General features: G+C 43.2%; 1 protein-coding gene across 1 annotated transcript in view; it reads right to left on the bottom strand.

The window, feature by feature from the left end:
- Positions 1-3,742: 3,742 nt before the first annotated feature.
- Positions 3,743-27,081, bottom strand: part of drp2 (dystrophin related protein 2) — a gene marked incomplete at both ends in the record, with an annotated part of 75,751 nt that continues 52,412 nt past the window's right edge. The window contains 9 exons of the mRNA XM_084149882.1: positions 3,743-3,786; positions 4,123-4,240; positions 5,198-5,447; positions 12,424-12,573; positions 14,061-14,126; positions 21,048-21,113; positions 21,412-21,548; positions 24,684-24,795; positions 24,955-25,121. Of these exons, the coding sequence (XP_084006008.1) occupies positions 3,743-3,786; positions 4,123-4,240; positions 5,198-5,447; positions 12,424-12,573; positions 14,061-14,126; positions 21,048-21,113; positions 21,412-21,548; positions 24,684-24,795; positions 24,955-25,121 (1,110 nt within the window). The remainder of the gene's footprint in view (positions 3,787-4,122; positions 4,241-5,197; positions 5,448-12,423; positions 12,574-14,060; positions 14,127-21,047; positions 21,114-21,411; positions 21,549-24,683; positions 24,796-24,954; positions 25,122-27,081) is intronic.

The following is a 27,081-nucleotide window of genomic DNA, read 5'->3' as shown; positions in this document are numbered from 1 at the left end:
ATCAGACTATATCCTACTATCCTAGGCATTTGTGTACCCCTGAAATGTTTATATAAGCAATATGGTGAACTTTCCACCCAGCAGAGGGAAAAGTGAAGTTATTAGCATATTGCTTATCTGATCATTTCAGATGAAGTGCCATGTGGAAGGGGCTAAGATTTGATTTGGAATTGGGCCGCTGTGTGGAGGTGGTGGTGCCCCTCCCTAGCCCCCCTAGTGTCCTGGGAGGGGGGGGGGGGGGCAGTCTAGCAGCTCTAGAGCCTGGGGCACCCTGCCTCCCCTTCTGTGCACACAGGGGGAGTGAGGAGCCAGAGTCCACAGTGGAGGGCCCGGCGTTTAACGCTAGACGCTTTCTCAGCTAAACACACTGAGCCGCGATACAAATTGTCCTCGACTCGAGACCCTCTTCCTGAACACTACGAGGCAAAATCACGGCCTCTCTCTCTCCACTGTTTGTGGATGTGGGTGTATCTGTTTTTTGTATGCCTGTGTGATATGAATGTGTGTATGTGTGTTAGTACAGAATGAGCGTTCATCTGAAACAATGTGTACATGTGTCTGCGTGCTGCGTGTGATGGAAGCAGTGAAACTCACTGTGCACAGAAGCAGCGCTGCCTGGCCTGGCGGGCACTTTGGCTGTCTTAAATAAATCCTGGGTTTTTTACTGATGATGTGTCAGTTCCACAGTGTCAATAAGCTTGCTGTGGGTCCCGCTGGCTCCCCGGCAATCTGCGCTGTTCTGCTCTGGGTACGCCTGCCACAGCCCCCCGAGCACTGCTGCATGAAATGCAGCCAGCCTGGCCCAAATCGAGTCAACGCTGGTGCGCATGAACACCCCGTAAAAAAATAGAAGTTTGAAACGCATTGGGGAAAAAAGGAAAACAAACATAAATACCGAGATACGCAAACAGTTACTGGCACTCGGACGGGACAAAACATGTGGAAAATTCCTTTTGCATTGTGTAAAAGTCATTTTCGTGGAACGTCCTTGTGCTGTACAGATATAAAGCTTCACACCTTCGGGCGACTACAAAGACGCTGGTTAGCACAGTGTCTTGGCTGGGCTGCTAGCGTTAGCCATAGCAAACACAGTTTCTGCCTGGCTGGGCTGCTAACATTAGCTGTTAGCTTCCTTAGCTGGTTAACACAGTGTCTGGCTGCACCGCTAACATTATCCATTAGCCTTAGCTTGTTAGCATAGTGCGTGGCTGGGCCTGGACATTGGCATTAGCCATTAGCCTTTGGCTCCCACAGGGGTGATGGAGAGGGGTCAGCTCTCTGTGAGCTGCTGTTTGGGTCAAGGGCCTGGTGCACTCTCTGTCCCTCTGACGGCAGCTATATGGGGCACGGGCCATCAGGAATCCCATTAGGCATCACTCTGCACTCCAGGCCCCGCCCTGGGTTAGATGAGTGATGTGGCTCCTGGAAGAGGAGAGAGGGAAAAAAAAGTATCCATTAAGGGTGAATATCATGTGTTTTAGAACACATGCAGAATAGCCAAATCTGTACTAACAGATGAGGGCTTGGCTGTGGACACACTGGATTGACCTTTACTCTGGTTGCCTTGAGGCCCAATATGTATTAAAGGCAATGAATCAGGCACCTACAGTGGGGAAAAAAAGTATTTAGTCAGCCACCAATTGTGCAAGTTCTCCCACTTAAAAAGATGAGAGAGGCCTGTAATTTTCATCATAGGTATACGTCAACTATGACAGACAAAATGAGATTTTTTTTCTCCAGAAAATCACATTGTAGGATTTTTAATGAATTTATTTGCAAATTATGGTGGAAAATAAGTATTTGGTCAATAACAAAAGTTTCTCAATACTTTGTTATATACCCTTTCTTGGCAATGACACAGGTCAAACGTTTTCTGTAAGTCTTCACAAGGTTTTCACACACTGTTGCTGGTATTTTGGCCCATTCCTCCATGCAGATCTCCTCTAGAGCAGTGATGTTTTGGGGCTGTCGCTGGGCAACACAGACTTTCAACTCCCTCCAAAGATTTTCTATGGGGTTGAGATCTGGAGACTGGCTAGGCCACTCCAGGACCTTGAAATGCTTCTTACGAAGCCACTCCTTCGTTGCCCGGGCGGTGTGTTTGGGATCATTGTCATGCTGAAAGACCCAGCCACGTTTCATCTTCAATGCCCTTGCTGATGGAAGGAGGTTTTCACTCAAAATCTCACGATACATGGCCCCATTCATTCTTTCCTTTACACAGATCAGTCGTCCTGGTCCCTTTGCAGAAAAACAGCCCCAAAGCATGATGTTTCCACACCCATGCTTCACAGTAGGTATGGTGTTCTTTGGATGCAAGTCAGCATTCTTTGTCCTCCAAACACGACGAGTTGAGTTTTTACCAAAAAGTTCTATTTTGGTTTCATCTGACCATATGACATTCTCCCAATCCTCTTCTGGATCATCCAAATGCACTCTAGCAAACTACTGATGGTAGGCTTTGTTACTTTGGTCCCAGCTCTCTGCAGGTCATTCACTAGGTCCCCCCGTGTGGTTCTGGGATTTTTGCTCACCGTTCTTGTGATAATTTTGACCCCACGGGGTGAGATCTTGCATGGAGCCCCAGATCGAGGAAGATTATCAGTGGTCTTGTGTGTCTTCTATTTCCTAATAATTGCTCCCACAGTTGATTTCTTCAAACCAAGCTGCTTACCTATTGCAGATTCAGTCTTCCCAGCCTGGTGCAGGTCTACAATTTTGTTTCTGGTGTCCTTTGACAGCTCTTTGGTCTTGGCCATAGTGGAGTTTGGAGTGTGACTGTTTGAGGTTGTGGACAGGTGTCTTTTATACTGATAACAAGTTCAAACAGGTGCCATTAATACAGGTAACGAGTGGAGGACAGAGGAGCCTCTTAAAGAAGAAGTTACAGGTCTGTGAGAGCCAGAATTCTTGCTTGTTTGTAGGTGACCAAATACTTATTTTCCACCATAATTTGCAAATAAATTCATTAAAAATCCTACAATGTGATTTTCTGGAAAGAAAATTCTCAATTTGTCTGTCATAGTTGACGTGTACCTATGATGAAAATTACAGGCCTCTCTCATCTTTTTAAGTGGGAGAACTTGCACAATTGGTGGCTGACTAAATACTTTATTTCCCCACTGTATATTGTATTTCCCCACTGAGATAAGAACTTGTGTAGCTTATCTTTCTAGACACTCCTCAGACATTCCTTATCTTGTTTCCGCCTCTGTTCAAGGTCATTTTGTATCACTGTCTTCATAGTTAAATTAAAAGTTGTATCAGTCTCATATTATAATTATTTTAAACATTTCGGCAGACGCTCTTATCCAGAGCGACTTACAGTAGTGAATTCATACATTTTCATACTTTTTGCGTACTGAACCAAACCCACAACCCTGGCGTTGCAAGCGCCATGCTCTACCAACTGAGGCATGTATACAGTACATCATTCAGAATGACTATATAACCCTGAGACTCAGAGGAATAATTTTCCTTTGAGCCATTATTCTAGACATCTTAGCAATAGTATGAGGAGCCTGTTAGGACATTAAAAACATTTTCTGACCTTGATGTCCGCCGTCTGATTTGTCTCCTTTTACACCAAAATAACCCCCCCACTCAGTGTTTTCATCAGGTTAATGTTTCTGTTTGGTCAGAGGCTCACCAGGTTCTGAAGGGAAGACATTTCTCAGCTGCTCTATGACCTCCTGCAGCTGCTGCACTGTGTCCTGTTCATGATCCTCATCTCCATCTCCTGTCACATACAGAGAGAGATTTTACATTTTAGTCCTTTAGCAGACGCTCTTATCCAGAGCGACTTACATGAGCAATTAGGGTTAAGTGCCTAGCTCAAGGGCACATCGACAGATTTTTCACCTAGTCGGCTCGGGGATTAGAACCAGCGACCTTTCGGTTACTGGCACAACGCTCTTAACCACTAAGCTACCTGCCGCCCCAGAGATGAGTGACAACGGAACACTCAATCATTCCATTCTGTCTGAACTAATGTTGTTGTGGCCCACAGAATGAACAAAACAATGTTTTTTCAGTCAATAATCCAGTAGGAATTTCTTGGAACTTGCACCCCACCAGTGGGACCTGACCTACTATTTGGGAATATTTGTCTTAGTAGCTCACCCGTTGCATCTGTGTCTGTGGTCTCTCTACTGGGTCCGTCCCCATGACGGCCTCCCCCTGACACCGGAGACGACAGGGACGAAGGTTCCGATCCGTTGGCCTCCGAGTCATCTTTGGGCTGGTGGAAAATAAATAGTGTCATCAATCCCAACAGAATTCCCATTTTGACAGCTACTTCAGAAAACCACAACCGTTTCTTGGAATGTGTTGGGGTTGAAGGATACAGTAAACGTGCTGTAGATGCACTAAATAAGTCAAAGTGTTCCAGTGAAACTGAAGGCTGCGTTGGCTGGGGATTCAGACCTAGTTCTACGATGAACAAAGGAAGACAGAGGTTGACACTGAGAGTTGACTACCCACCCCCACTCCACCACTTCCATCACTTCATATTGGAACTATAAACTGACTCATATAAAGAGCTTATGTGCATGATTATTTCTTAAGAAGAGATTGAAAGACTGGCATTATATGGTCGGGAGGTTCATAGAAGTGGACAGAAAGTTAAAATCTACAACTTTAGAATGTTTGGTATTCTGTCCCTCTGTTCCTATTCCCCTATTCCCACTAAATCAGTCTCTCTTTCAATCTCCGCTCTCTATTACCAATTTCCAAGTCTTTTCACATGAGGAAATGTCTTTCTGTCACTCTCTCTTTCTCTCTCTACCCTAGTGAAGCAGTACAAATTAGCTTTCAGTCCTTCCTCTCCCCCTCTCTCTTCCCCATTCGCACATTCATATACTTCTACAGCAGTGTCATATTTTCTCTCAATCCATCCATTATCTTTGTTATTCCCCTTTCTCTCTTCCTTTTAGCTTCAGTCCCGTATCATTCTGCTTCTTAATCCCTCTTGAGTCTATCCCCCTCTCGCTTTCTCTCTTTACCATAGGTATTTCCCTCTGTCTCTCATGGTATCTATCCCCCTCCCTTCCTGTCTCTGTACCTGCAGTTTAAGTCATTAGTCTTTTTCTATTTACTAAAGTTGTCCCTCCCTCCCCTCTTTTCCAACCCATCTGTTTCTTTCTTTCCCTCCTCTTTCTTACCACTTTCCATTTGTTTCTCCTTCCTCCCTCCCTACCTGCAGCAGTAACTCTCGTAGCCTCTGCAACTGGGACTCCAGCTGTTTGTTGTGGTCCTCCAGGATCTGCATTCGTGTCTCTAGGCGAGTCTTGTGCTGCCGGAGGGCCCTCGCCTCGGCCAGGAGTTCCTCGTCCTGCTGGCCCCCCGTGGGCGATCCCAGACCCTCCTCGCCCCCCTCTGTCAGTTGGGGCGCCGCCGCTGCCTCCTCATGCCTCCACTTCAGCCGCCGCCACTCCCCCTGCAGCACCCTGGGAATAGGAGAGAGGACAGAGACATCAGCAGACAGCATTTTAAAGAGCTGAGAGTTTCACTGACACACACACTGGCCACAATAAGCTTTGATAGTAAATGCTGTGAGATGTCTGCTAAAGCGCCATAGTCCATACAGTGGGGGAAAAAAGTATTTAGTCAGCCACCAATTGTGCATGTTCTCCCACTTAAAAAGAAAGAGAGAGGCCTGTAATTTTCATCATAGGTACACGTCAACTATGATAGACAAAATGATAATTTTCTTCTCCAGAAAATCACATTGTAGGATTTTTTATGAATTTATTTGCAAATTATGGTGGGAAATAAGTATTTGGTCAATAACAAAAGTTTCTCAATACTTTGTTATATACCCTTTGTTGGCAATGACACAGGTCAAACGTTTTCTGTAAGTCTTCACAAGGTTTTCACACACTGTTGCTGGTATTTTGGCCCATTCCTCCATGCAGATCTCCTCTAGAGCAGTGATGTTTTGGGGCTGTCGCTGGGCAACACGGACTTTCAACTCCCTCCAAAGATTTTCTATGGGGTTGAGATCTGTAGACTGGCTAGGCCACTCCAGGACCTTGAAATGCTTCTTACGAAGCCACTCCTTCGTTGCCCGGGCGGTGTGTTTGGGATCATTGTCATGCTGAAAGACCCAGCCACGTTTCATCTTCAATGCCCTTGCTGATGGAAGGAGGTTTTCACTCAAAATCTCACGATACATGGCCCCATTCATTCTTTCCTTTACCAGGATCAGTCGTCCTGGTCCCTTTGCAGAAAAACAGCCCCAAAGCATGATGTTTCCACCCCCATGCTTCACAGTAGGTATGGTGTTCTTTGGATGCAACTCAGCATTCTTTGTCCTCCAAACACGACGAGTTGAGTTTTTACCAAAAAGTTATATTTTGGTTTCATCTGACTATATGACATTCTCCCAATCCTCTTCTGGATCATCCAAATGCACTCTAGCAAAATTCAGACGGGCCTGGACATGTACTGGCTTAAGCAGGGGGACACGTCTTGCACTGCAGGATTTGAGTCCCTGGCGGCGTAGTGTGTTACTGATGGTAGGCTTTGTTACTTTGGTCCCAGCTCTCTGCAGGTCATTCACTAGGTCCCCCCGTGTGGTTCTGGGATTTTTGCTCACCGTTCTTGTGATCATTTTGACCCCACGGGGTGAGATCTTGCGTGGAGCCCCAGATCGAGGGAGATTATCAGTGGTCTTGTATGTCTTCCATTTCCTAATAATTGCTCCCACAGTTGATTTCTTCAAACCAAGCTGCTTACCTATTGCAGATTCAGTCTTCCCAGCCTGGTGCAGGTCTACAATTTTGTTTCTGGTTTCTTTGACAGCTCTTTGGTCTTGGCCATAGTGGAGTTTGGAGTGTGACTGTTTGAGGTTGTGGACAGGTGTCTTTTATACTGATAACAAGTTCAAACAGGTGCCATTAATACAGGTAACGAGTGGAGGACAAAGGAGCCTCTTAAAGAAGAAGTTACAGGTCTGTGAGAGCCAGAAATCTTGCTTATTTGTAGGTGACCAAATACTTATTTTCCACCATAATTTGCAAATAAATTACAATGTGATTTTCTGGATTTTCTTTTCTCAATTTGTCTGTCATAGTTGACGTGTACCTATGATGAAAATTACAGGCCTCTCTCATATTTTTAAGTGGGAGAACTTGCACAATTGGTGGCTGACTAAATACTTTTTTTCCCCACTGTATGTGTGTGTGCGCTTGTGTGTGTGTGCGTGTGTGTGTTGGCCCAAAGGTCAGGGACATGCAGAAAAGACAAAATATAATAATTCAGATGAATCATACCTATGAAGGTTGCCTCTGGTATCAAATTCAGTGAATGGGAAAAGGCCATATTCGATCTAATTTTGACTCTGTTTACATAATACGTAATATAATACACTTATCATAATTTGGTTGTAATCCAGAGAGGTTAGAAAACATATCTAGATCCTCTATGAGGCTGTGGAGGGATCCACATTTTGGATTTAAAAGAAAACATGAATCATCAGCGTACAATTACACCTTTGTTTTTAAGCCCTGGATTTCTAGCCCCTTGATATTATTGTTGGATCTGATTTTAATAGCTAACATTTCGATGGCCATAAAAAATAGATATGCCAATAGTGGAAAACCTTGTTTTACTCCTCTTGATAGTTTAATACTTTCTGAGAAGTAACCATTGTTTACTATTTTAGACCTATGGTTACTATACATAACTTTAACCCATTGTATAAGAGATTCTCCATAAATGAAATATTCCAGGCATTTATATATAAATTCCAGTCATACTTTGTCAAAAGGCTTTTCAAAGTCAGATATGAATACCAGGCCTGGTTTCCCAGATTTTTCGGTGTTCTATTGTTTCCAGTAATTGTCTTACATTATCTCCAATGTATCATCCATGTAAAAAAAAAACCTGTCTGATAATAATAATATCCGACAATACCTTTTTACAACACTGAAGTGTAAGGGGCTTCCAAATTTTTAAATGGACTGAATCTTTATATTTACCACTTGGGTCCTGTTTCAGTAATAATGAAATCAGACCTTCTGATAATCAACCTTCTGATAATCAACCATTTGTATAGGAGTGGTTAAAACATGCTAATACCGGTCCTCTGAGTACATCAAAAAAGTTTTGGTATACCTCAACTGGTATGCCATCAAGCCCTGGAGTTTTCCTGGACTTAAAGGCTTTAATTGCATCAAGAAGTTTCTCCTCTGTAATTTGGCCTTCACATGAGTCTTTCTGTACAGCTGTTAATTATACATTATTCATAGAAAACAAATCCATACAATTAACTTCGGTTAGTGGAGATGGAGGAGACTGAAACGAAAACATATGCTTAAAGTACTTTGCTTCCTCTTTAAAAATGTTTTGGGGTGAATCATGGGTGACTCCATCATTTGTAACAAGTTTAAGTAAATCATTTTAGGTAGCATTTCTATGTTGAAGATTAAAAAATAATTTGGTGCTTTTTTCCTCATATTCCATCCAGTTCACTTTATTTTTATAATATATTACACTTGCTCTTTCTTGAATAAGTTCCTCCATTTCTTTTTGTTTTTCCTCTAACGTATTCTTTGCCTCTATGGTACAGTTTTTATTGCTATCTATCTGTACTGTTAGTCCTTCTATTTCCTTTGTTAATATGGACTCTTTTGACCTGAATTGCTTTTGTTTTAGAGATGAGTATTTAATTGCATGGCCTCTAAAGGCACATTTAAAAGTATCCCATACAATAAGGGGATCTGTTGTACCTATGTTATGTCAGAAAAAGTCAGTTATAAATTCTTCTGTCCTAGTTAAAAAAAAGTTATCATCCAATAGGCTTTGATTAAATTTGCAATATACTCGCCCACGTGGAAATTCTGTATGAGTAATGTACATGCCAATTCTTTGACGGTCCGACCGCATTCTGTCCCCTATCAACACTTTTAAAACTTTTGGTGCCAGCGAGAATGACATAAGAAAGTAGTCAAGACGACTAGCTTGATTGAGCCTCCACCATGACTTTTTCCACATTTTGTTAGGTTACAGCTTTATTTTAAAATGTATTACATTTATTTTTCCACTCATCAATCTACACACAATACCCCATAATGACAAAGCAAAAACAGGATTTTATAAATTTTCGCTAATTTGTTACAAATACAAAACTGATCTCCTCAAGCTCTATCAGGTTGGATGGGGAGCGTTGCTGCACAGCTATTTTCAGGTCTCTCCAGAGATGTTCGATCGGGTTCAAGTCCGGGCTCTGGCTAGGCCACTCAAGGACATTCAGAGACTTGTCCCGAAGCAACTCCTGCATTGGCTTGGCTGTGTGCTTAAGGTCGTTGTCCTGTTGGAAAGTGAACCTTCACCCCAGTCTGAGGTCCTGAGCATTCTGGAGCAGGTTTTCATCAAGGATCTCTCTTTACTTTGCTCCGTTCATCTTTCCCTCGATCCTGACTAGTCTCCCAGTCACTGCCGCTGAAAAACATCCCCACAGCATGATGCTGCCACCACCATGCTTCACCGTAGGGATGGTGCCAGGTTTCCTCCAGACGTGACGCTTGGCATTCAGGCCAAAGAGTTCAATCTTGGTTTCATCAGACTAGAGAATCTTGTTTCTCATGGTCTGAGAATCTTTAGGTGCCTTTTGGCAAACTCCAAGCGGGCTGTCATGTGCCTTTTACTGAGGAGTGGCTTCCGTCTTGCCACTCAACCATAAAGGCCTGATTGGTGGAGTGCTGCAGAGATGGTTGTCCTTCTGGAAGGTTCTCCCATCTCCACAGAGGAAGTCTAGAGCTCTGTCAGACTGACCATCGGGTTCTTGGTCACCTCCCTGACAAAGGCCTTTCTCCCCCGATTGCTCAGTTTGGCCGGGTGGCCAGCTCTAGGAAGAGTCTTGCTGGTTCCAAACTTCTTCCATTTAAGAATGATGGAGGCCACTGTGTTCTTGGGGACCTTCAATGCTGCAGAAATGTTTTGGTACCCTTTCCCAGATCTGTGCCTTGACACAATCCTGTCTCAGAGCTCTACTGATAATTCCATCGACCTCATGGCTTGGTTTTTGCTCTGACATGCACTTTCAACTGTGGGACCTCATATAGACAGTTGTGTGCCTTTCCAAATCATGTCCAATCAATTGAATTTACCACAGGTGGACTCCAATCAAGTTGTAGAAACATTTCAAGGATGAACAATGGAAGCAGGATGCACCTGAGCTCAATTTCGAGTCTCATAGCAAAGGGTCTGAATAAATATGTAAATTAGTTTTTTTTTTTTTTTTTTTTTTAATACATTGTCCGTCTGCTAAATGTCATATTATTATTATGATTATTATTTGCTTAAATGTAAAAAAAAACATGAGGTATTATGTGAAGGCTACTTGCACTAGGCCTATAAAACAGATAATGATTTCTTCTGTATGGGTCGCTCAGGTGGGTGTCTAGGGGACCGTTCGGACAATAAATAAATATACTATTTTTATTATTTATTTTCAAATGTATATCCCATATCTGCACAACATTGTTTTTATCCCTACCATGTTGATTCCTACCTTTCAGGATTTTGAGTACTTTTGTGTTCCAGTTCCTTGTATTTGAAGATGTATTAATTCAATATTTATCCTTTCTTCTAATGCTGTATTTTATCTATTTATAAATACTATAAATAGAAAGTCAAATACTAATTATTTTACAACATTTCCTATCTTGAATGGTATAGTGTATTTGTAGTTTATTTCTTTATCAATTGTTGTATTTTATTGTTTTCTCTATGGGAACTTTGTAATATTTAGAATAGCCATGGAATAGTCTTGGAACAATTGGTTATCAATGTACAGTTTATTGACTATGAGAGCTACACGTTTCCTTTTTAATCTATTAACCTTGATGAGTGGGTACAGAACTTTGTGCCATTCTGCAATTTCCTTCGGGAACTGGTCATTCATGCCAGCGAGTCTTTTACCCAGGCTTTTAACTATTATTTTATCTTAAAGAATGCACATTTTGCAACGATTGGGCGCTCATATCTCTGTCCGAAACGGTGTACACGTTCGAGTTTGATTTTGAAGACAGTATCGCCTGGGATCTGTAGCACTGTAACAAATCATTAATTCCCCACACTTTCGGGATCTTCACCCTCTTTTTCTTTGATACCAGTAAGTACCAGATTTTCTCTCATAGACCTAGTCTGTATTTCAAGTAAGGATTCTCTCAGAAACATGTTCTCCTTTTTAAGTTCTTTCACGTCCATTTTATTTAATCGTATTGACTGTACCTTTTAGCTTGATTGTTTCTTTCTACATTGTCACAGTTTTTTCATCACTCATCTCGAGGCTGGCCTTCAACTCCTTTATGTCTTTACTGACTAGTTCAAGTCTGCCCAGTTTATCATTTATCGACTTTAGCAAGTCCATTTCTACACTTACCATTCCCGGTGGTGAAAAGCATAAATCGTCTGTGTCTGTCGAGGAGTCTCGTTTTCTTTTGGGGATTGGTTCTCCAAGCTTACTCTCCGACATGTTTGGGTGTTGATTGTATTGGTGATATTGGTCGATACATTTCTCTAGTCTTATAATTTGTTTTGTGTTGTTATCCAGATTGAAGGTTATTTCCAGAGAGTATGTGGAGTGAAGTGCTAATATTTAGTAAAACTTACAGATATTAAATATTACATTTTATCTTGAGGCATTCTGCACCGCTGTGTTCAGTCCGCCATGACACCTCTCCCCTACATTTGAACTTTTATTTAAGGACTTAAGGGTTTACTTAGTGACACACAATATACAACAATCAAATGTAATGTGTTCCAAAGCCCTTTATTTCCCATCACACTAATGTATCATACAATAGTATACTCTATTCACTAGTCACCCTATCATAGGGTCAATAGATCTTGTTTTTATCTGACACCTTTGATTTGTTTATTTCATTTGTTTATTTCATTTGACTCCCAGCAGTGTTCTGTTTGTGTTGTGATTATGTGGATGCTTTGAGGACATGAAAGAGCCGGGTCTTTTATGGGCCACTGCTTTAACAGGTGCACTTTGTAGTCTGTGTGTGGTGTGTTTATGACTTGGGAAGGCATTGTAACCTATGATCATAATAACATAGTGGTTTTAACTAGGTATCTTAATGTTGTCTGGCGGCACTCACCTCATCCACTACCAATGTGTAGTTCTCAAATTTGGTGCCAGAAGCATAAGATGATTGATTATGATGGCCATGGTAGTGGCCCTGTAAGGTTGTAAGACCTAACAGCTCTAAGTCCTAAAGGTTCTAAGTCCTAAACGTTATAGGTCCTAAAGGTTATAGGTCCTAAAGGTGCTAATAAGCCCTAAAGGTTCTAAGACCAAACGTTTCTACGACCGAAATGAGGCCAAAAGGTTGTAAGGCCGAAAGGTTCCAATTCTAAAGATTATAAGACCAAGGGTTCTAAAACCTAAAGGTTCTATTTTCTCACCGGTTCTCATTCTCCAGGCGGGCCAGCGTTCTCTGCAGCTCGTCCTTGTCCTGGCAGTCCAGGTGGGCCAGCAGCATCTGCTGTCCACTGGGGGAGTCCTGGTCCAGGGCGCCGGGGCTGGAGTGACGCAGGAGGTACTGATCTTCATCCCTGAGTCCCCCACATAACACATCACAGGAGACACTCAGCACACTGAGCCGCAGCAAGACAGCACAGGACAGGACAGCACAGAGCAGCACCGAGCCATTGACACACTGGTACAGAGCAGACAGACAGCACAGCCACAGAGCAGGACAGACAGCAAATCAGTAGCAAAGCGCCAAAGACACATTGGTATTGAGGAGCAGTACTGACACACTGACAGCAAAAGACACACAGGCAGCAACAGACACACGGACAGAATAGACGCACATCAGCACAAGCACACTGGCAGTCTTAAGAAATTCAAGACAGTCTTAAGAAATTCTACAAAAAAGTAGTGGCATAGACAAAGGTATGCAGCAATAAAGGACAATAATGAAGCCAGAGCACTGCCAGACATACAGCAGTACTGGGCAGCAAGCTAACAGAGTGACATAAGAAAGAGGGGACTCAGCAGTAGAGACAGAATAGTAGCCCTACTGATAAGAACAAAGCACCCAAAATAGTCTTCCAACAGCACAGAGACACACAGAGCTAAGAGCTCGCAGGCAGCAGCACACTGAACAACTATACAAACAGTCACATTAAACTAGCAGCCTCACACACCATGACATGACCCTCTCTATTTAGCAAATACACACGTGCACATACAGACATACACACGCGGACATGAACACACCCACACATATACACAGAAATGAATACACACACACTGACTTGAACAAAGAAACACAGATGAACACACACACACACGTAAATACAAACACTCTCTCTCTTTCTCTAGACATGAAAAACACACACAGTAAACCCTTTGATCAAGGCCACTACCTTTGTGGGAATTTTCATTTTTTTATAGCAGTAAGTGAGTGCTCATCATGAAAACACACACACACACACACATGCCTCACCCCCAAAACACTGTTTCTCTCTCAGCCAAAGCCTTTGATCAGGGCCAACACCTCTGCGACCAGGCCCTTTCATGAATTGAGTTGGTTTATAGCATTCCTTAGTGAGGGGTTCACCTGATTACCTCTCTCGCCCCCTTCTCCCCCCACCCTCCAGTTTTTGTTTCAGCCAGCCTCTGGCTCTTATCATGTTCTGTGGTATTTCAATGGGCCTCCCTCACTCCCTCCCTCCTCCTCCTCCTCCCTCCCACCATTCTTCCCTTCCTCTGGTCTCCTGTGCAGCAGCCCTTTCTATTTACTCCCACTGCCACAGTCTTTAATCACAAAGACTTTTATATGATGAAGGGGGAGTATGCATTGCCATGGGTCATTTTCATTAACTTGCTGATTTCTTTATGTGATTGCCCAGCCTCCCCTGAATGCGTGTGCACACACTCAGGGGCATACACACAGGTACACACATGCTGATACACTCCCTCTCTCACACACACACACTCATTCATAAACACACACACACATTACATATTTCAGAGCAGGGCCTTGGCTGTAATGAAAGGGTTCAGTGTGTGGGGGAGGTAGCAGTGTACTCACAGACTCTCATCAGGCGACAGACTATCCGTGAAGAAGGAACAATTCTGGTTCTCCATCTCCGCCAACCTGGACCACAAGAAAACACACACACACACACACACGCACAGAGCGAGAGAGAGAGAGAGAGAGAGAGAGAGAGATGAAAGGTAGGTGCTCTGTAGTAAAAGACGTCAAGAGCAAAAACAACAGATTGATCTTATCTTAGAAAGAGGAGAGGTTTTCCTTCCAAGAAGAGCTATTCAGTACAGTAGCGCAGTATTTCAGCACCATGGACAGCTACCACACTGCTCTTCTCCTTCAACCCTGTTACAATGTGGTTGACGATTGGCAGTGCAGCACCTTTGATAGGGACTGTACATTTTTCAGCACCATGGACAGCTACGACACTGCTACAAACTGTTATCCCCCTCCTCCCGTTTTACCAGGCAATTGAATAGGGAGAAGTTTGCTTTTAGCGACACTTCACTCTCTCAGCAGTGGGAATGGCCTTCTGAGGGCGCTGCCAGGAGGGCTGTGTTGGAACCATCAGACACATACAGACTCCGCCAGAGATACTAATGAAATGTGCTAAGTGCCTCATGCTACTCCAGCTCCCCAAACACACACACACACACACACACACACAAACAAACCACCACCACCACCAAAACTCATCTACTAATGGACGAATGGAGGGATGAGAATGGAGGGATGAGAATGGAGGGATGAGAATGGAGGGATGAGAATGGAGTGATGAAGAGCTTGTCAGAGGGATCTATATTACATCCTTATGCCCCTCCCACCAAGAAAGAGAGCGTACAGGGCATCCACACTCACTGTGGCCAGACCTGGCCTCTATGGCTGACAGCCCTTTATTCAATCAGTCAGGTCATTAATTCGAGGGTTGTTATAGGACCAGAAGGCAGGGTAGAGAGGAGAGTGACCCGCACCCCAGTTAGGGACTACGGCAGGGGGGATGGAGACGCTCACTAACCCCCAAGGGGACTGGAGGGTGAAAGGGGGGCATGGTGGGGTCACATGGTTGTAAATGTGTGAGTGTGTGTGGAAGGGTGTGTGTGTGTGAATCTGTATGTGAGTTGTGAGAGTGAAACTGTGAGAATGAGGCTGTGTGTCTATATGTATACATGTGTGTATTCTGTGTGAGAGCTGTAGACTTGGCCCTTGTCCTCAGGACAGTCCTGAAGATGAGGGAATTTGTGAGTGAGTCCCTCCCTCCCTTGCCCCGTCCATCTCTCCCTCAATCCCTCCCTCTCTCCATCCCTCTCTCAGAACTGGAGTCTGTACTGATGATGAAAGGAGAGCACTCCACTGGCACCTCGGTGCACGTGTGTGATGCGCCAGCAAATCTGGCCCTTAAGAGACAACCAAAACATCAAATACCCACAGTCCTCCTCTGGGACACCATATTTTTACCCTGGATTAACATGAACACCCCCTCATTTGACTGAATGGAGAGACAAACACTATTCTGTGAGGACAGCCTCAGGGACCTTTAATAAAGCTGTATGGCAGTTCTGACATCCAGGTTTTGATATTAATGAGATTTTTCATTACTTTGTGACGGGACAATAATAGAGGGGAGGGGGGTGAATAAATATATATATATATATATATATATATATATATATATATATATATATATATATATATATATATATATATATAGTCCCTCATTTGATGTATTTTTGAAGAGTGAGGGGAGAGAGGGCTAGAAAGAATACGAGAGAGAGAGCGGAAGAGAGAGAGAGAGTGCGAGAGAGAGAGCGAACGCAAAAGAGAGAGAGAGAGAGAAAGAGAGAGAGAACATTAATGAGTCTAATTGGCAGAAGACTAATACAGTGCATTCGGAAAGTATTCAGACCCCTTGACTTTTTCCACATTTTGTTACGTTACAGCCTTATTCTAAAATTGATTAAATAGTTTTTTCCCCCTCATCAATAGCCCATAATGACAAAGCAAAAAAAGGTTTTTAGAGATTTTAGCAAATGTATTACAAAAAACCCCCCGGAAATATCACATTTACATAAGTATTCAGACACTTTGCTCAGCACTTTGTTGAAGCACCTTTGGCAGCGATTACAGCCTCGAGTCTTCTTGGGTATGACGCTACAAGCTTGGCACACCTGTATTTGGGGAGTTTCTCCCATTCTTCACTGCAGATCCTCTCAAGCTCTGTCAGATTGGATGGGGAACGTCGCTGCACAGCTATCTTCAGATCTCTCCAGAGATATTCGATTGGGTTCAAGTCCGGGCTCTGGCTGGGCCACTCAAGGACATTCAGAGACTTGTCCCGAAGCTCCTGGTACCCTTACCCAGATCTGTGCCTCGACACAATCCTGTCTCGGAGCTCTACGGACAATTCCTTCGACCTCATTGCTTGGTTTTTGCACTGTTAACTGTGGGACCTTATATAGACAGGTGTGTGCCTTTCCAAATCATGTCCAATTGAATTTACCACAGGTGGACTCCAAACAAGTTGTAGAAACATCTCAAGGATGATCAATGGAAACAGGATGCACCTGAGCTCCATTTCGAATCCCATAGCAAAGGGTCTGAATACTTATCAAAGCAAAAGGTGGCTATTTGAAGAATCTCAAATATAAAATATATTTTGATTTGTTTAACACATTTTTGGTTACTACATGAATCCATATGTGTTATTTCATAGTTTTGATGTCTTCACTATTATTCTACAATGTAGAAAATGGTAAAAAATAAAGAAAAACCCTTGAATGAGTAGGTGTTCTAAAACTTTTGACCGGTAGTGTATGTAAATAAGGTATTTCTGCTACAATGCAGTAGTAGCTTTGGGACAAGTCTCTGAATGTGATATTTCCGTTATTTTCTTTAAATAAATTTGGTACAATTTCTAAAAACCTGTTTTCGGTTTGTCATTATGGGCTATTGTGTGTAGATTGATGAGGATTCTTTTTACTGAATACATTGTAGAATAAGGCTGTAACGTAACGAAATGTGGAAAAAATCAAGGGGTCTGAATACTTTCTGAATGAACTGTAAATGTGAGAGGACTGTGGAACAGAAGCATATCATTTCAGTCAATGGAAATAATGGATATGATTGACTGGGAGATAAGAAAGAGAGTGAATACAATGACTAAACACACACACACACAAACATATACAGTGGCTTTTGAAAGTATTCACCCCCCTTGACATTTTTCCTATTTTGTTGCCTTACAACCTGGAATTAAAATAGATTTTTGGTGGGTTTGTATCATTTCATTTACACAACATGCCTACCACTTTGAAGATGCACAATTTTTTTGTGTGTGAAACAAACAAGAAATAAGACAGAAAAACAGAAAACTTGAGCGTGCAAAACTATTCACCCCACCAAGCTCCTTCAAGTTGGTTGGGTTCCGCTGGTGTACAGCAATCTTTAAGTCATACCATAGATTCTCTATTGAATTGAGGTCTGGGCTTTGACTAGGCCATTCCAAGACATTTAAATGTTTCCCCTTAAACCACTCAAGTGTTGCTTTAGCAGTATGCTTAGGGTCATTGTCCTGCTGGAAGGTGAACCTCCGTCCCAGTCTCAAATCTCTGGAAGACTGAAACAGGTTTCCCTCAAGAATTTCCCTGTATTTAGCACCATCCATCATTTCCCAGTCCCTGCCGATGAAAAACATCCCAACAGCATGATGCTGCCACCACCATGCTTCACTGTGGGGATGGTGTTCTCGGGGTGATGAGAGGTGTTGGGTTTGCGCCAGACATAGCATTTTCCTTGATGGCCAAAAAGCTCAATTTTAGTCTCATCTGACCAGAGTACCTTCTTCCATATGTTTGGGGAGTCTCCCACATGGCTTTTGGCAAACACCAAACGTGTTTGCTTATTTTGTTCTTTAAGCAATGGCTTTTTTCTGGCCACTCTTCCGTAAAGCCCAGCTCTGTGGAGTGTACAGCTTAAAGTGGTCCTATGGACAGATACTCCAATCGCCACTGTGGAGCTTTGCTGCTCCTTCAGGGTTTTCTTTGGTCTCTTTGTTGCCTCTCTGATTAATGCCCTCCTTGCCTGGTCCGTGAGTTTTGGTGGGCGGCCCTCTCTTGGCAGGTTTGTTGTGGTGCCATATTCTTTCAATTTTTAAATAATGGATTTAATGGTGGTCCGTGGGATGTTCACATTTGTTGATATTTTTTTATAACCCAACCCTGATCTGTACTTCTCCACAACTTTGTCCCTGACCTGTTTGGAGAGCTCCTTGGTCTTCATGGTGCCGCTTGCTTGGTGGTGCCCCTTGCTTAGTAGTGTTGCAGACTCTGGGGCCTTTCAGAACAGGTGTACAGTGGGGAAAAAAAGTATTTAGTCAGCCACCAATTGTGCAAGTTCTCCCACTTAAAAAGATGAGAGAGGCCTGTAATTTTCATCATAGGTACACGTCAACTATGACAGACAAAATGAGAAAAGAAAATCCAGAAAATCACATTGTAGGATTTTTTATGAATTTATTTGCAAATTATGGTGGAAAATAAGTATTTGGTCAATAACAAAAGTTTCTCAATACTTTGTTATATACCCTTTGTTGGCAATGACACAGGTCAAACGTTTTCTGTAAGTCTTCACAAGGTTTTCACACACTGTTGCTGGTATTTTGGCCCATTCCTCCATGCAGATCTCCTCTAGAGCAGTGATATTTTGGGGCTGTCGCTGGGCAACACGGACTTTCAACTCCCTCCAAAGATTTTCTATGGGGTTGAGATCTGGAGACTGGCTAGGCCACTCCAGGACCTTGAAATGGTTCTTACGAAGCCACTCCTTCGTTGCCCGGGCGGTGTGTTTGGGATCATTGTCATGCTGAAAGACCCAGCCACGTTTCATCTTCAATGCCCTTGCTGATGGAAGGAGGTTTTCACTCAAAATCTCACGATACATGGCCCCATTCATTCTTTCCTTTACACGGATCAGTCGTCCTGGTCCCTTTGCAGAAAAACAGCCCCAAAGCATGATGTTTCCACCCCCATGCTTCACAGTAGGTATGGTGTTCTTTGGATGCAACTCATCATTCTTTGTCCTCCAAACACGACGAGTTGAGTTTTTACCAAAAAGTTATATTTTGGTTTCATCTGACCATATGACATTCTCCCAATCCTCTTCTGGATCATCCAAATGCACTCTAGCTAACTTCAGACGGGCCTGGACATGTACTGGCTTAAGCAGGGGGACACGTCTGGCACTGCAGGATTTGAGTCCCTGGCGGCGTAGTGTGTTACTGATGGTAGGCTTTGTTACTTTGGTCCCAGCTCTCTGCAGGTCATTCACTAGGTCCCCCCGTGTGGTTCTGGGATTTTTGCTCACCATTCTTGTGATCATTTTGACCCCATGGGGTGAGATCTTGCATGGAGCCCCAGATCGAGGGAGATTATCAGTGGTCTTGTATGTCTTCCATTTCCTAATAATTGCTCCCACAGTTGATTTCTTCAAACCAAGCTGCTTACCTATTGCAGATTCAGTCTTCCCAGCCTGGTGCAGGTCTACAATTTTGTTTCTGGTGTCCTTTGACAGCTCTTTGGTCTTGGCCATAGTGGAGTTTGGAGTGTGACTGTTTGAGGTTGTGGACAGGTGTCTTTTATACTGATAACAAGTTCAAACAGGTGCCATTAATACAGGTAACGAGTGGAGGACAGAGGAGCCTCTTAAAGAAGAAGTTACAGGTCTGTGAGAGCCAGAAATATTGCTTGTTTGTAGGTGACCAAATACTTATTTTCCACCATAATTTGCAAATTAATTAATTAAAAATCCTACAATGTGATTTTTTCTCAATTTGTCTGTCATAGTTGACGTGTACCTATGATGAAAATTACAGGCCTCTCTCATCTTTTTAAGTGGGAGAACTTGCACAATTGGTGGCTGTATATATACTGAGATCATGTGACAGATCATGTGACACTTAGATTGCACACAGGTGGACTTTATTTAACTAATTATGTGACTTCTGAAGGTAATTGGTTGCACCAGATATTATTTAGGGGCCTCATAGCAAAGGGGGTGAATACATATGCACACACCACTTTTCCATTATTTATTTTTTTAGAATTTTTTGAAACAAGTTATTTTTTTCATTTCACTTCACCAATTTGGACTATTTTGTGTATGTCCATTACATGAAATCCAAATATAAATCCATTTAAATTACAGGTTGTAATGCAACAGAATAGGAAAAACACCAAGGGGGATGAATTCTTTTGCAAGGCACTGTACTGTACTGTACACACAGAGTGCAGTGATCTATGCCCTGCTCCGCTCTGCTATCGGCATGACTGCCCTGGGTGAGGGACTGCTCTGCCATGCCCTGGCTGTGCCCTCTCTGTAACCCTGTCAGACAGACGCTGATCTGCCCTGGCATCCACCAGGTGCCCAATGGACCCAGTGCCCTGTCACATTGTTATACCATGCCACCAGGCATCCACAGCCAGGTGACCCCTGCTCACCCCAGACCAAACATACTGCACCCTTCTCAGTGTGTGTGTGTGTGTGTGTGTGTGTGTGTGTGTGTGTGTGTGTGTGTGTGTGTGTGTATGTGTGTGTGTGTGTGTGTGTGTGTATGTGTGTGTGTGTGTGTGTGTGTGTGTGTGTGTGTGTGTGTGTGTGTGTGTGTGTATGTGTGTGTGTGTGTGTGTGTGTGTGTGTGTGTGTGTGTGTGTGTGTGTGTGTGTGTGTGTGTGTGTGTGTGTGTGTGTGTGTGTGTGTGTGAGAGAAAGAGAAAAAGAGAGAGAGAGAAAGGATACCCGTTGGGCACAACAGTCTCCACTCAAGTCAAAGCTCAGACCAAGATGCAGCCAGATCGATATTTTCATCAGATTGTGGAGAGAGAACTGGGGACGGTGAGGAGAATGGAAGGAGGGAAGGAGACAGATGGTTCTGTACTGGAGTGAGCAGAGGAGTTAAGCAATGGGGTAGGGTAGGACGTGAGTATTTATTTTGGACTGCGGTGTGTGTGTGTGTGTGTATGTGTGTATAACACCCTACCTGCTAGCGAAGTGCTCAATTCTGCTGTGTGTGTCTGCATGGGGTAGCTTGGGAGAGGAGCACGGCCTGGTAAAACACAGAAAACCATCATCAATACCTCTAGTACTGGTACTTTCTGGTGTGTGTGTGTGTGTGTCTACTTCTTAAACACGTATTGAATCCCCCTCATCTACAACCAACCGCACCAAAACAGAAGTGCCCTTTTCCCCTCAACATCATAGAATATTGCAAACAAAGCTTACATCGTAATATTATTGGAAAATGTATTACTGAATGGCTGTCATATATAAGCAGTCTCCCTCTCTCTGTCAAATCATTTCCCGTCTTCTCTGTGCCAGTCTGTCTCTACAGGGTTATGACTCACGTCTCAGAGCTCTCGGCCTCCAGCACCGACTGGACAGGCAGGTAGCCCCGCTGAGGGTGCTTGCTGAAGTATTGCTTCGACCGGAACTTGTTCTTCAGCGTCTTGGCAAAGTCCCGCATCTTCTCTCCTGAGGTGGTCTGCCACATGATTTAGATGAGGGGACCGGAATGGAGGAGAGGACAGGGGGATGGGGGGGGGAGAGGAGAGGAGAAGGGAATGGTAGTGGGAGGACAAGAAGACAAAGTGCACAACTTTAGAATTCTCTATACTACACATGCACACACACACACACACACACACACACATGCACAAAGAGAAAGAGAGAGAGAGCGAGAGAGAGACTTGTCTTGAAGCAAACTGCTGCTAGTCCAGTTGTCTTTCCCCTCTATCTCCCTCTGACCTCACTGGACTACAGTCTCACAGTCTGCTACCCACCTCGACTCCATCATAGAACCCAGCACCATAGGTAAAAAACTCCAGCCTAGCTCCACTTAAACCTTCCCCTGTTTGAAATACTGCCCTGGGAGAAATCATTTGGCACATAGCTCCCTGCCATATCCCACAGCCCTGCAGTGATTGGAGCTGAAGTAGTGAGCTAGTGTGATGTCCACTTTGTGCACTCTCTTAAAGGGGCCATCTGTGATTGCTAAATCCATATTTGGATTTTTAAATTCATGAAATATACCCATTGATTCTTGAGGAATCTAACTTAAAAATGCCTTGTGGGCTTAGTTTAACTGTCGTACCCCATCAGAACACGAAATATAAGCTTGTTTTACTCCATTGTTTGTAAACAATGTAATACTTAACAAACACTGTAGGGGAGAGTGGGGTGTGTTGAGCCCTTTTTTACATTCATCATTACTACATCAAGAGAAATATAGGATTCTTTCTATCAAAGATATCTACATATATTTCAGGATGTTGTGTATCCCTGGAAATAATCAGAATTCATGTAAACATGTGTCCTGTGACAGTGGGTGATGGTGCTGGTAGGTCAAAGTTGAATTCATGGAATGGGGGTGTGGTATATTGTATATCTTTAATGTATGCCTATATTCAGATATAGAGCTCTCTGTTCAATATCACTTACCCTTCCATTTCTTGACCAGTTCTCTGGGACAGGGATGTTGTTTCGATGTGCCAATTCTTAGGCAAGTTCTCTGCATTTGAGGCTACTAAGCCCATGAAACTGGTCCACAAGATTCTTGATAGCTCAGACTCCATGTCATCAGATAAGACCTTGTGTGCCTCTGCTACTCTATAATAGCCTCTCGCACAGGTACATGTTCATTTTCTTTATTGTCAATGTACCTCTTCAGTGTCATTCAAAATATTATTTCCATCCCTTGCTGCTGACTTCTTCCCTTCTCTCACTTCATTGGCTGCTCTCTCAAGAACCTCAAGGGGGGCTAGACCCCTGCTTGTTTTACATTTGTATACACAGGGCATGATGATATCTGCTCTGTAACAATACAAATTCACTATCTTGAGTTCATATGCATGACACAAATACTATTCATATTATGCATAGTGGCCATTGGCTCACCTTACCCCAAGGCAAAACTTTTGACTATATTAGCCCACACAGCTACAAGGATGCACTTTCATGCTAGGTTTAAGACCTCATATTGTAGCTTAAGAGACCCCAGCTAATGTATAAAACAATCTTAAAACGATCTACTTTGGTTTAGATACAAGCCTCATGAAACCTATAACACAATAAATTAATTTGACTTTGTGAAATTCTTTTTACATTTTTCCTAACTTGCTTACCACTTTTTCCATGTGGTTTCTTCCTTCAGACTCCATAAAAGCTTCTTTAAGCTTTTTGAAATCATTCATTACCAGAACATTTTTTTGTCAGAATATTAAAAAGAAGAAAATTATTAGATTAAATTAATTAGTCATATCCTTGTTTTGAATGTGACCTGATAAACTGAATAAAACGCTTGAATATGAAACTGACACATACACAGAAAAGGTTACCTTCAGGTTTCTGCTTAGTTTTTGCTGCTATTAGGAAGTAAGAGATATAAAAGAAGGGACTGAGTCCATTTGGATGAAATTCCTCAGTCCCTATAACACACACACACACACACACACACACATCAACCAATCTATTATGTAAAACCATTCCAGTCAGTACAATTATGAGTTTGTTTGAGACCCTGCTTCTTGGCATCCCAGCACACTCCCTCTGTCCAACACCCTTACAGCAGAGCTATGGAGCAAGCAGGCAGGCCTATACTGGTGCACTCTGAAATGAGTTCTTGGAAAACCGTATACAGTACATGTAGCTAAGTAGCCAAACCCTGATCTATTGATTGGTGTGAATGTTCTGGTAGTGAGAACATCGGTGGTGTGCTGTTGGCCACCGTCAGCCCTGGCTAACCTCTTCCTAAATATTTGGTCACATGATACATTTTGTGTGTGTGGTTTCCTAGAAACAAGGGGTGGCTCAACTAACCCCTTGGCTCAACATACCCCACTCTCCCCTATAGCCTCAAACCATGGTTAAAACTATAATTTTTATATCATGGATGGTCAGTCCTTGCACCAATAGCTCTGTCTATGGATTTGAGAGTGGTTACATTTCCCCAACCCCATCCCTCAGCTTTTTTTTTTTTTTTTTTTTTTATGGGGGTAGATCAGCTTAATATTGCAGATAGATTGTAACTTCTATCAATGTAATTGTCTGCATCACTTCCAATCCCCCATGTTTTTTATATATATACTCCCCTTTATTACTTTTCAACCCCGCCATCCTTTCCCTACTTGGGGTACATTAGTGAACAACAATGCCCAGGCCTCTACTTCCAGCCTATACTTACTATCTACACCTTATGGACACAGTCAATTTTACAATAATTCAAATTTTTTTATTTAATTTTTTTTGCTCCTGAACTTCTACTCTCAACCTCTCCGGTCATTTTCATGATGTCCATCCGGTTTGCTTCTATATGCCATATCTTTCTAACTGTGCTCTTTCCCAAAAGCTCCCAACATACAACCTATATACTTATTATGGACTCAGCTTTTTACCAAAACAGTGGAGGGGTGTCGCTTTGTTATTGTTTGAACTGCAGATCGCCCCTTTAAGATGGTAGTGTAGAGCGTAGTGTGGGCTGTGTCTGAAATGGCACCCTATTCCCTGTATAGTGCACTACTATGTAGTACTATGGGCACCCTATTCCCTACATAGTGCACTACTTTTTTATTTTAATAGGGTGCCATTCGTGAGGCAGCCTGGGTGTAGCACTCCTTCTTACTGGGGTATAGTACTCCATGATGGGGTAGTGGAGCTTCTTTCCCTTGGTGGTGCGTCCTGTGAGGAAGCACGTCTGGCAGATGTCCACATTGAATTGTTTAAGACTGCGGTACCTGTCAGGATAGATCAGCAGAACGGATGATCATGTCACAGTCAGTACATTAGAGAGGCCCTAGTAATAGCTCTATTCTCAACCCAGATGTTGTTTTTGTGTGCGTGCGTGTGCATACATCCACCTTTTTTCATATTTGATAGAGGTACAATAGACCAACCTGAATCCCTTGATGGGGCACTGTTTACAGATGTAACACTTGGCCTGGTGCTTGGCTGACTCGGACACAGCCACACGCTGCAGAACAGCCAGCCACACTACAGACTGGGGCTCCAGACTCATCCACTCCAGGAAGTGCGATACCTCGATGGCTAGCTTCCCTGGGGCCTACGGGAGGAAGAACATGGGAAACATTATACCAGAGTAACTTATGTTAGTTTTTTCTCCTGTTTGTTTGTCTGTAAAATGCTATTATCTAGTACAGGTATGCAGTACAATTTACTTACCACTTCATCAAATTGCCTGTATTTACTGTAGGCTACTTATTACAAGGTAATGGCATATTGACTTAAAGTTACCCTGGAAGAACTCGTATATAAACTGCTGCAGAAAGCACAAACAGAGAAAGAGGAAGTTGATAGCGGCCAGTGAGCGTGGTGACTTTGTCAGAGGACCTGTTGCGGTTCTAACGTTCCAAAGCCATTCCGGCATTCCAGAGACGAGCAGAAAAATAGGATGAAAGGGAGTCAGGCTAATAAAGGAGAGACTTGCCAAGCGCAGAAAATCCGTAACGTGTAAAATTCTCATTAAGTGTGCATCAGAATGCATTAAAATATTGATTTCCCTGGAGTCTCGTCCCAACTCAACCAAAGCAGCGTAATTAATGTGTGAATGTGTGTGTGTGTGTGTCTGTGTGTCATGGCCGAGGAGGAGTGCTAGAGTGAGAGTTCTCCAGGGGAATGAGGCTCCTCTCCTCACTGCTCTTTTCTCTGCCCTGCTCACCTCTCCTCGACTCTCCTCTCCTCTCTGCTCTATGTTTCAGTAGCCAGCTCTGATTGTGGGAGGATGAATATTTCAGCATATTGAGCCCACTGAGTACACTGAACACTGCAAAGTATACATTGATTAAAATAATAATCAAATCAAAGCATATATAGATTATTCTGGCCACATCAAAACTTAGCTAACACACTGACTACACAAAGCAACAACACACAGAAAACACACAACTCACACACTGCATCACCTCACAGAGCACAACAGGCTGGTCTCTCTATACACACAGACCACCGAGCGCCAAAGCACAGCATGCCTACAGTAGTGAAACTCCCTCCCTCTCTCTGATCCTCCCATCCTCCATGTAGAGCCAAACCAATCTGCCCCGCTGTCATCAATGACTCCAATACACCTCTCCGCCCTCCGCCCACAGGAGGTGCCAGCGCGTCATCCCCTCACTTTGACTTCATTACCATGCCAATGTGATAAATTGTCTATTTGGGCACTACACTGATCATTCAGGCTGCTCATAAAAGCATTGGCATAGAGCAAATAGTGATATGAAGGGGTTTAAATCACCCCTAGTTGATATCAGAAGTATGGATGGGAATAGAGTGAGATTTATTTAAGGATTGGCTGTAAAAAAAAGGGAAGAATTAAGGGTTTTAGGATGGTTTTAAAAAGGCCACCTCCCAAAAACCTGGTCCCCGCTCATCCCAAATCTATAATTCGTTTCTCTCCTGAGCTAAATGCCACGAGGCGGGATTCCAAAAAGCTGAACCCCCCATGTATGAGAGTGGAAATGACAATGCCCTCAGCAGCAGCAGTGGAATGGGAAGAAAGAGTTGTTTACAGTTCTTGCATGTCTCCATCTTGCAACAGCAAAACTAAAAAATGTGTTACACCCCATAGATTCCATATGGTTCCACCTACACAAGTCTTTTGAACCAAGTTCCACCTACACAAGTATTTTGAACCAGATACATTTCTCTAAAATTCTTAAAGGGCGACTGCACTAAGAAATGCTAGCGGCCAAGACTGAAGCCAAACGAGTTGTCTTGGGGTGTGGTTTGATGTGGATATGTTCACATATCGTACCCTGGCAGGCACTGTTGTTTGTCCCTCCTGAGTCACCGTAGCAACAACATAGCCACTTCCTCATAATTGTCACTTCCTTAAAATAGTCAGAATTAATTAAGATAAATTAAGAAATCTGTAACTAACCCATAAGAGTCTAAGCCATGTCTGAGCCAGGGGAAGGGGGGGAGTCATATTATATGAGGATTTTTATATTATGCTAATTAGATTTCCGCGGGGGCGCGGACATCGACTCTAGGGGGTTAACCTCTAC

This window comes from Coregonus lavaretus (genome assembly GCF_964263955.1).
Source record: "Coregonus lavaretus genome assembly, chromosome: 32".
Classification (NCBI taxonomy): Eukaryota; Metazoa; Chordata; class Actinopteri; order Salmoniformes; family Salmonidae; genus Coregonus; species Coregonus lavaretus.
This window is presented reverse-complemented; position numbering and strand designations above follow the sequence as displayed.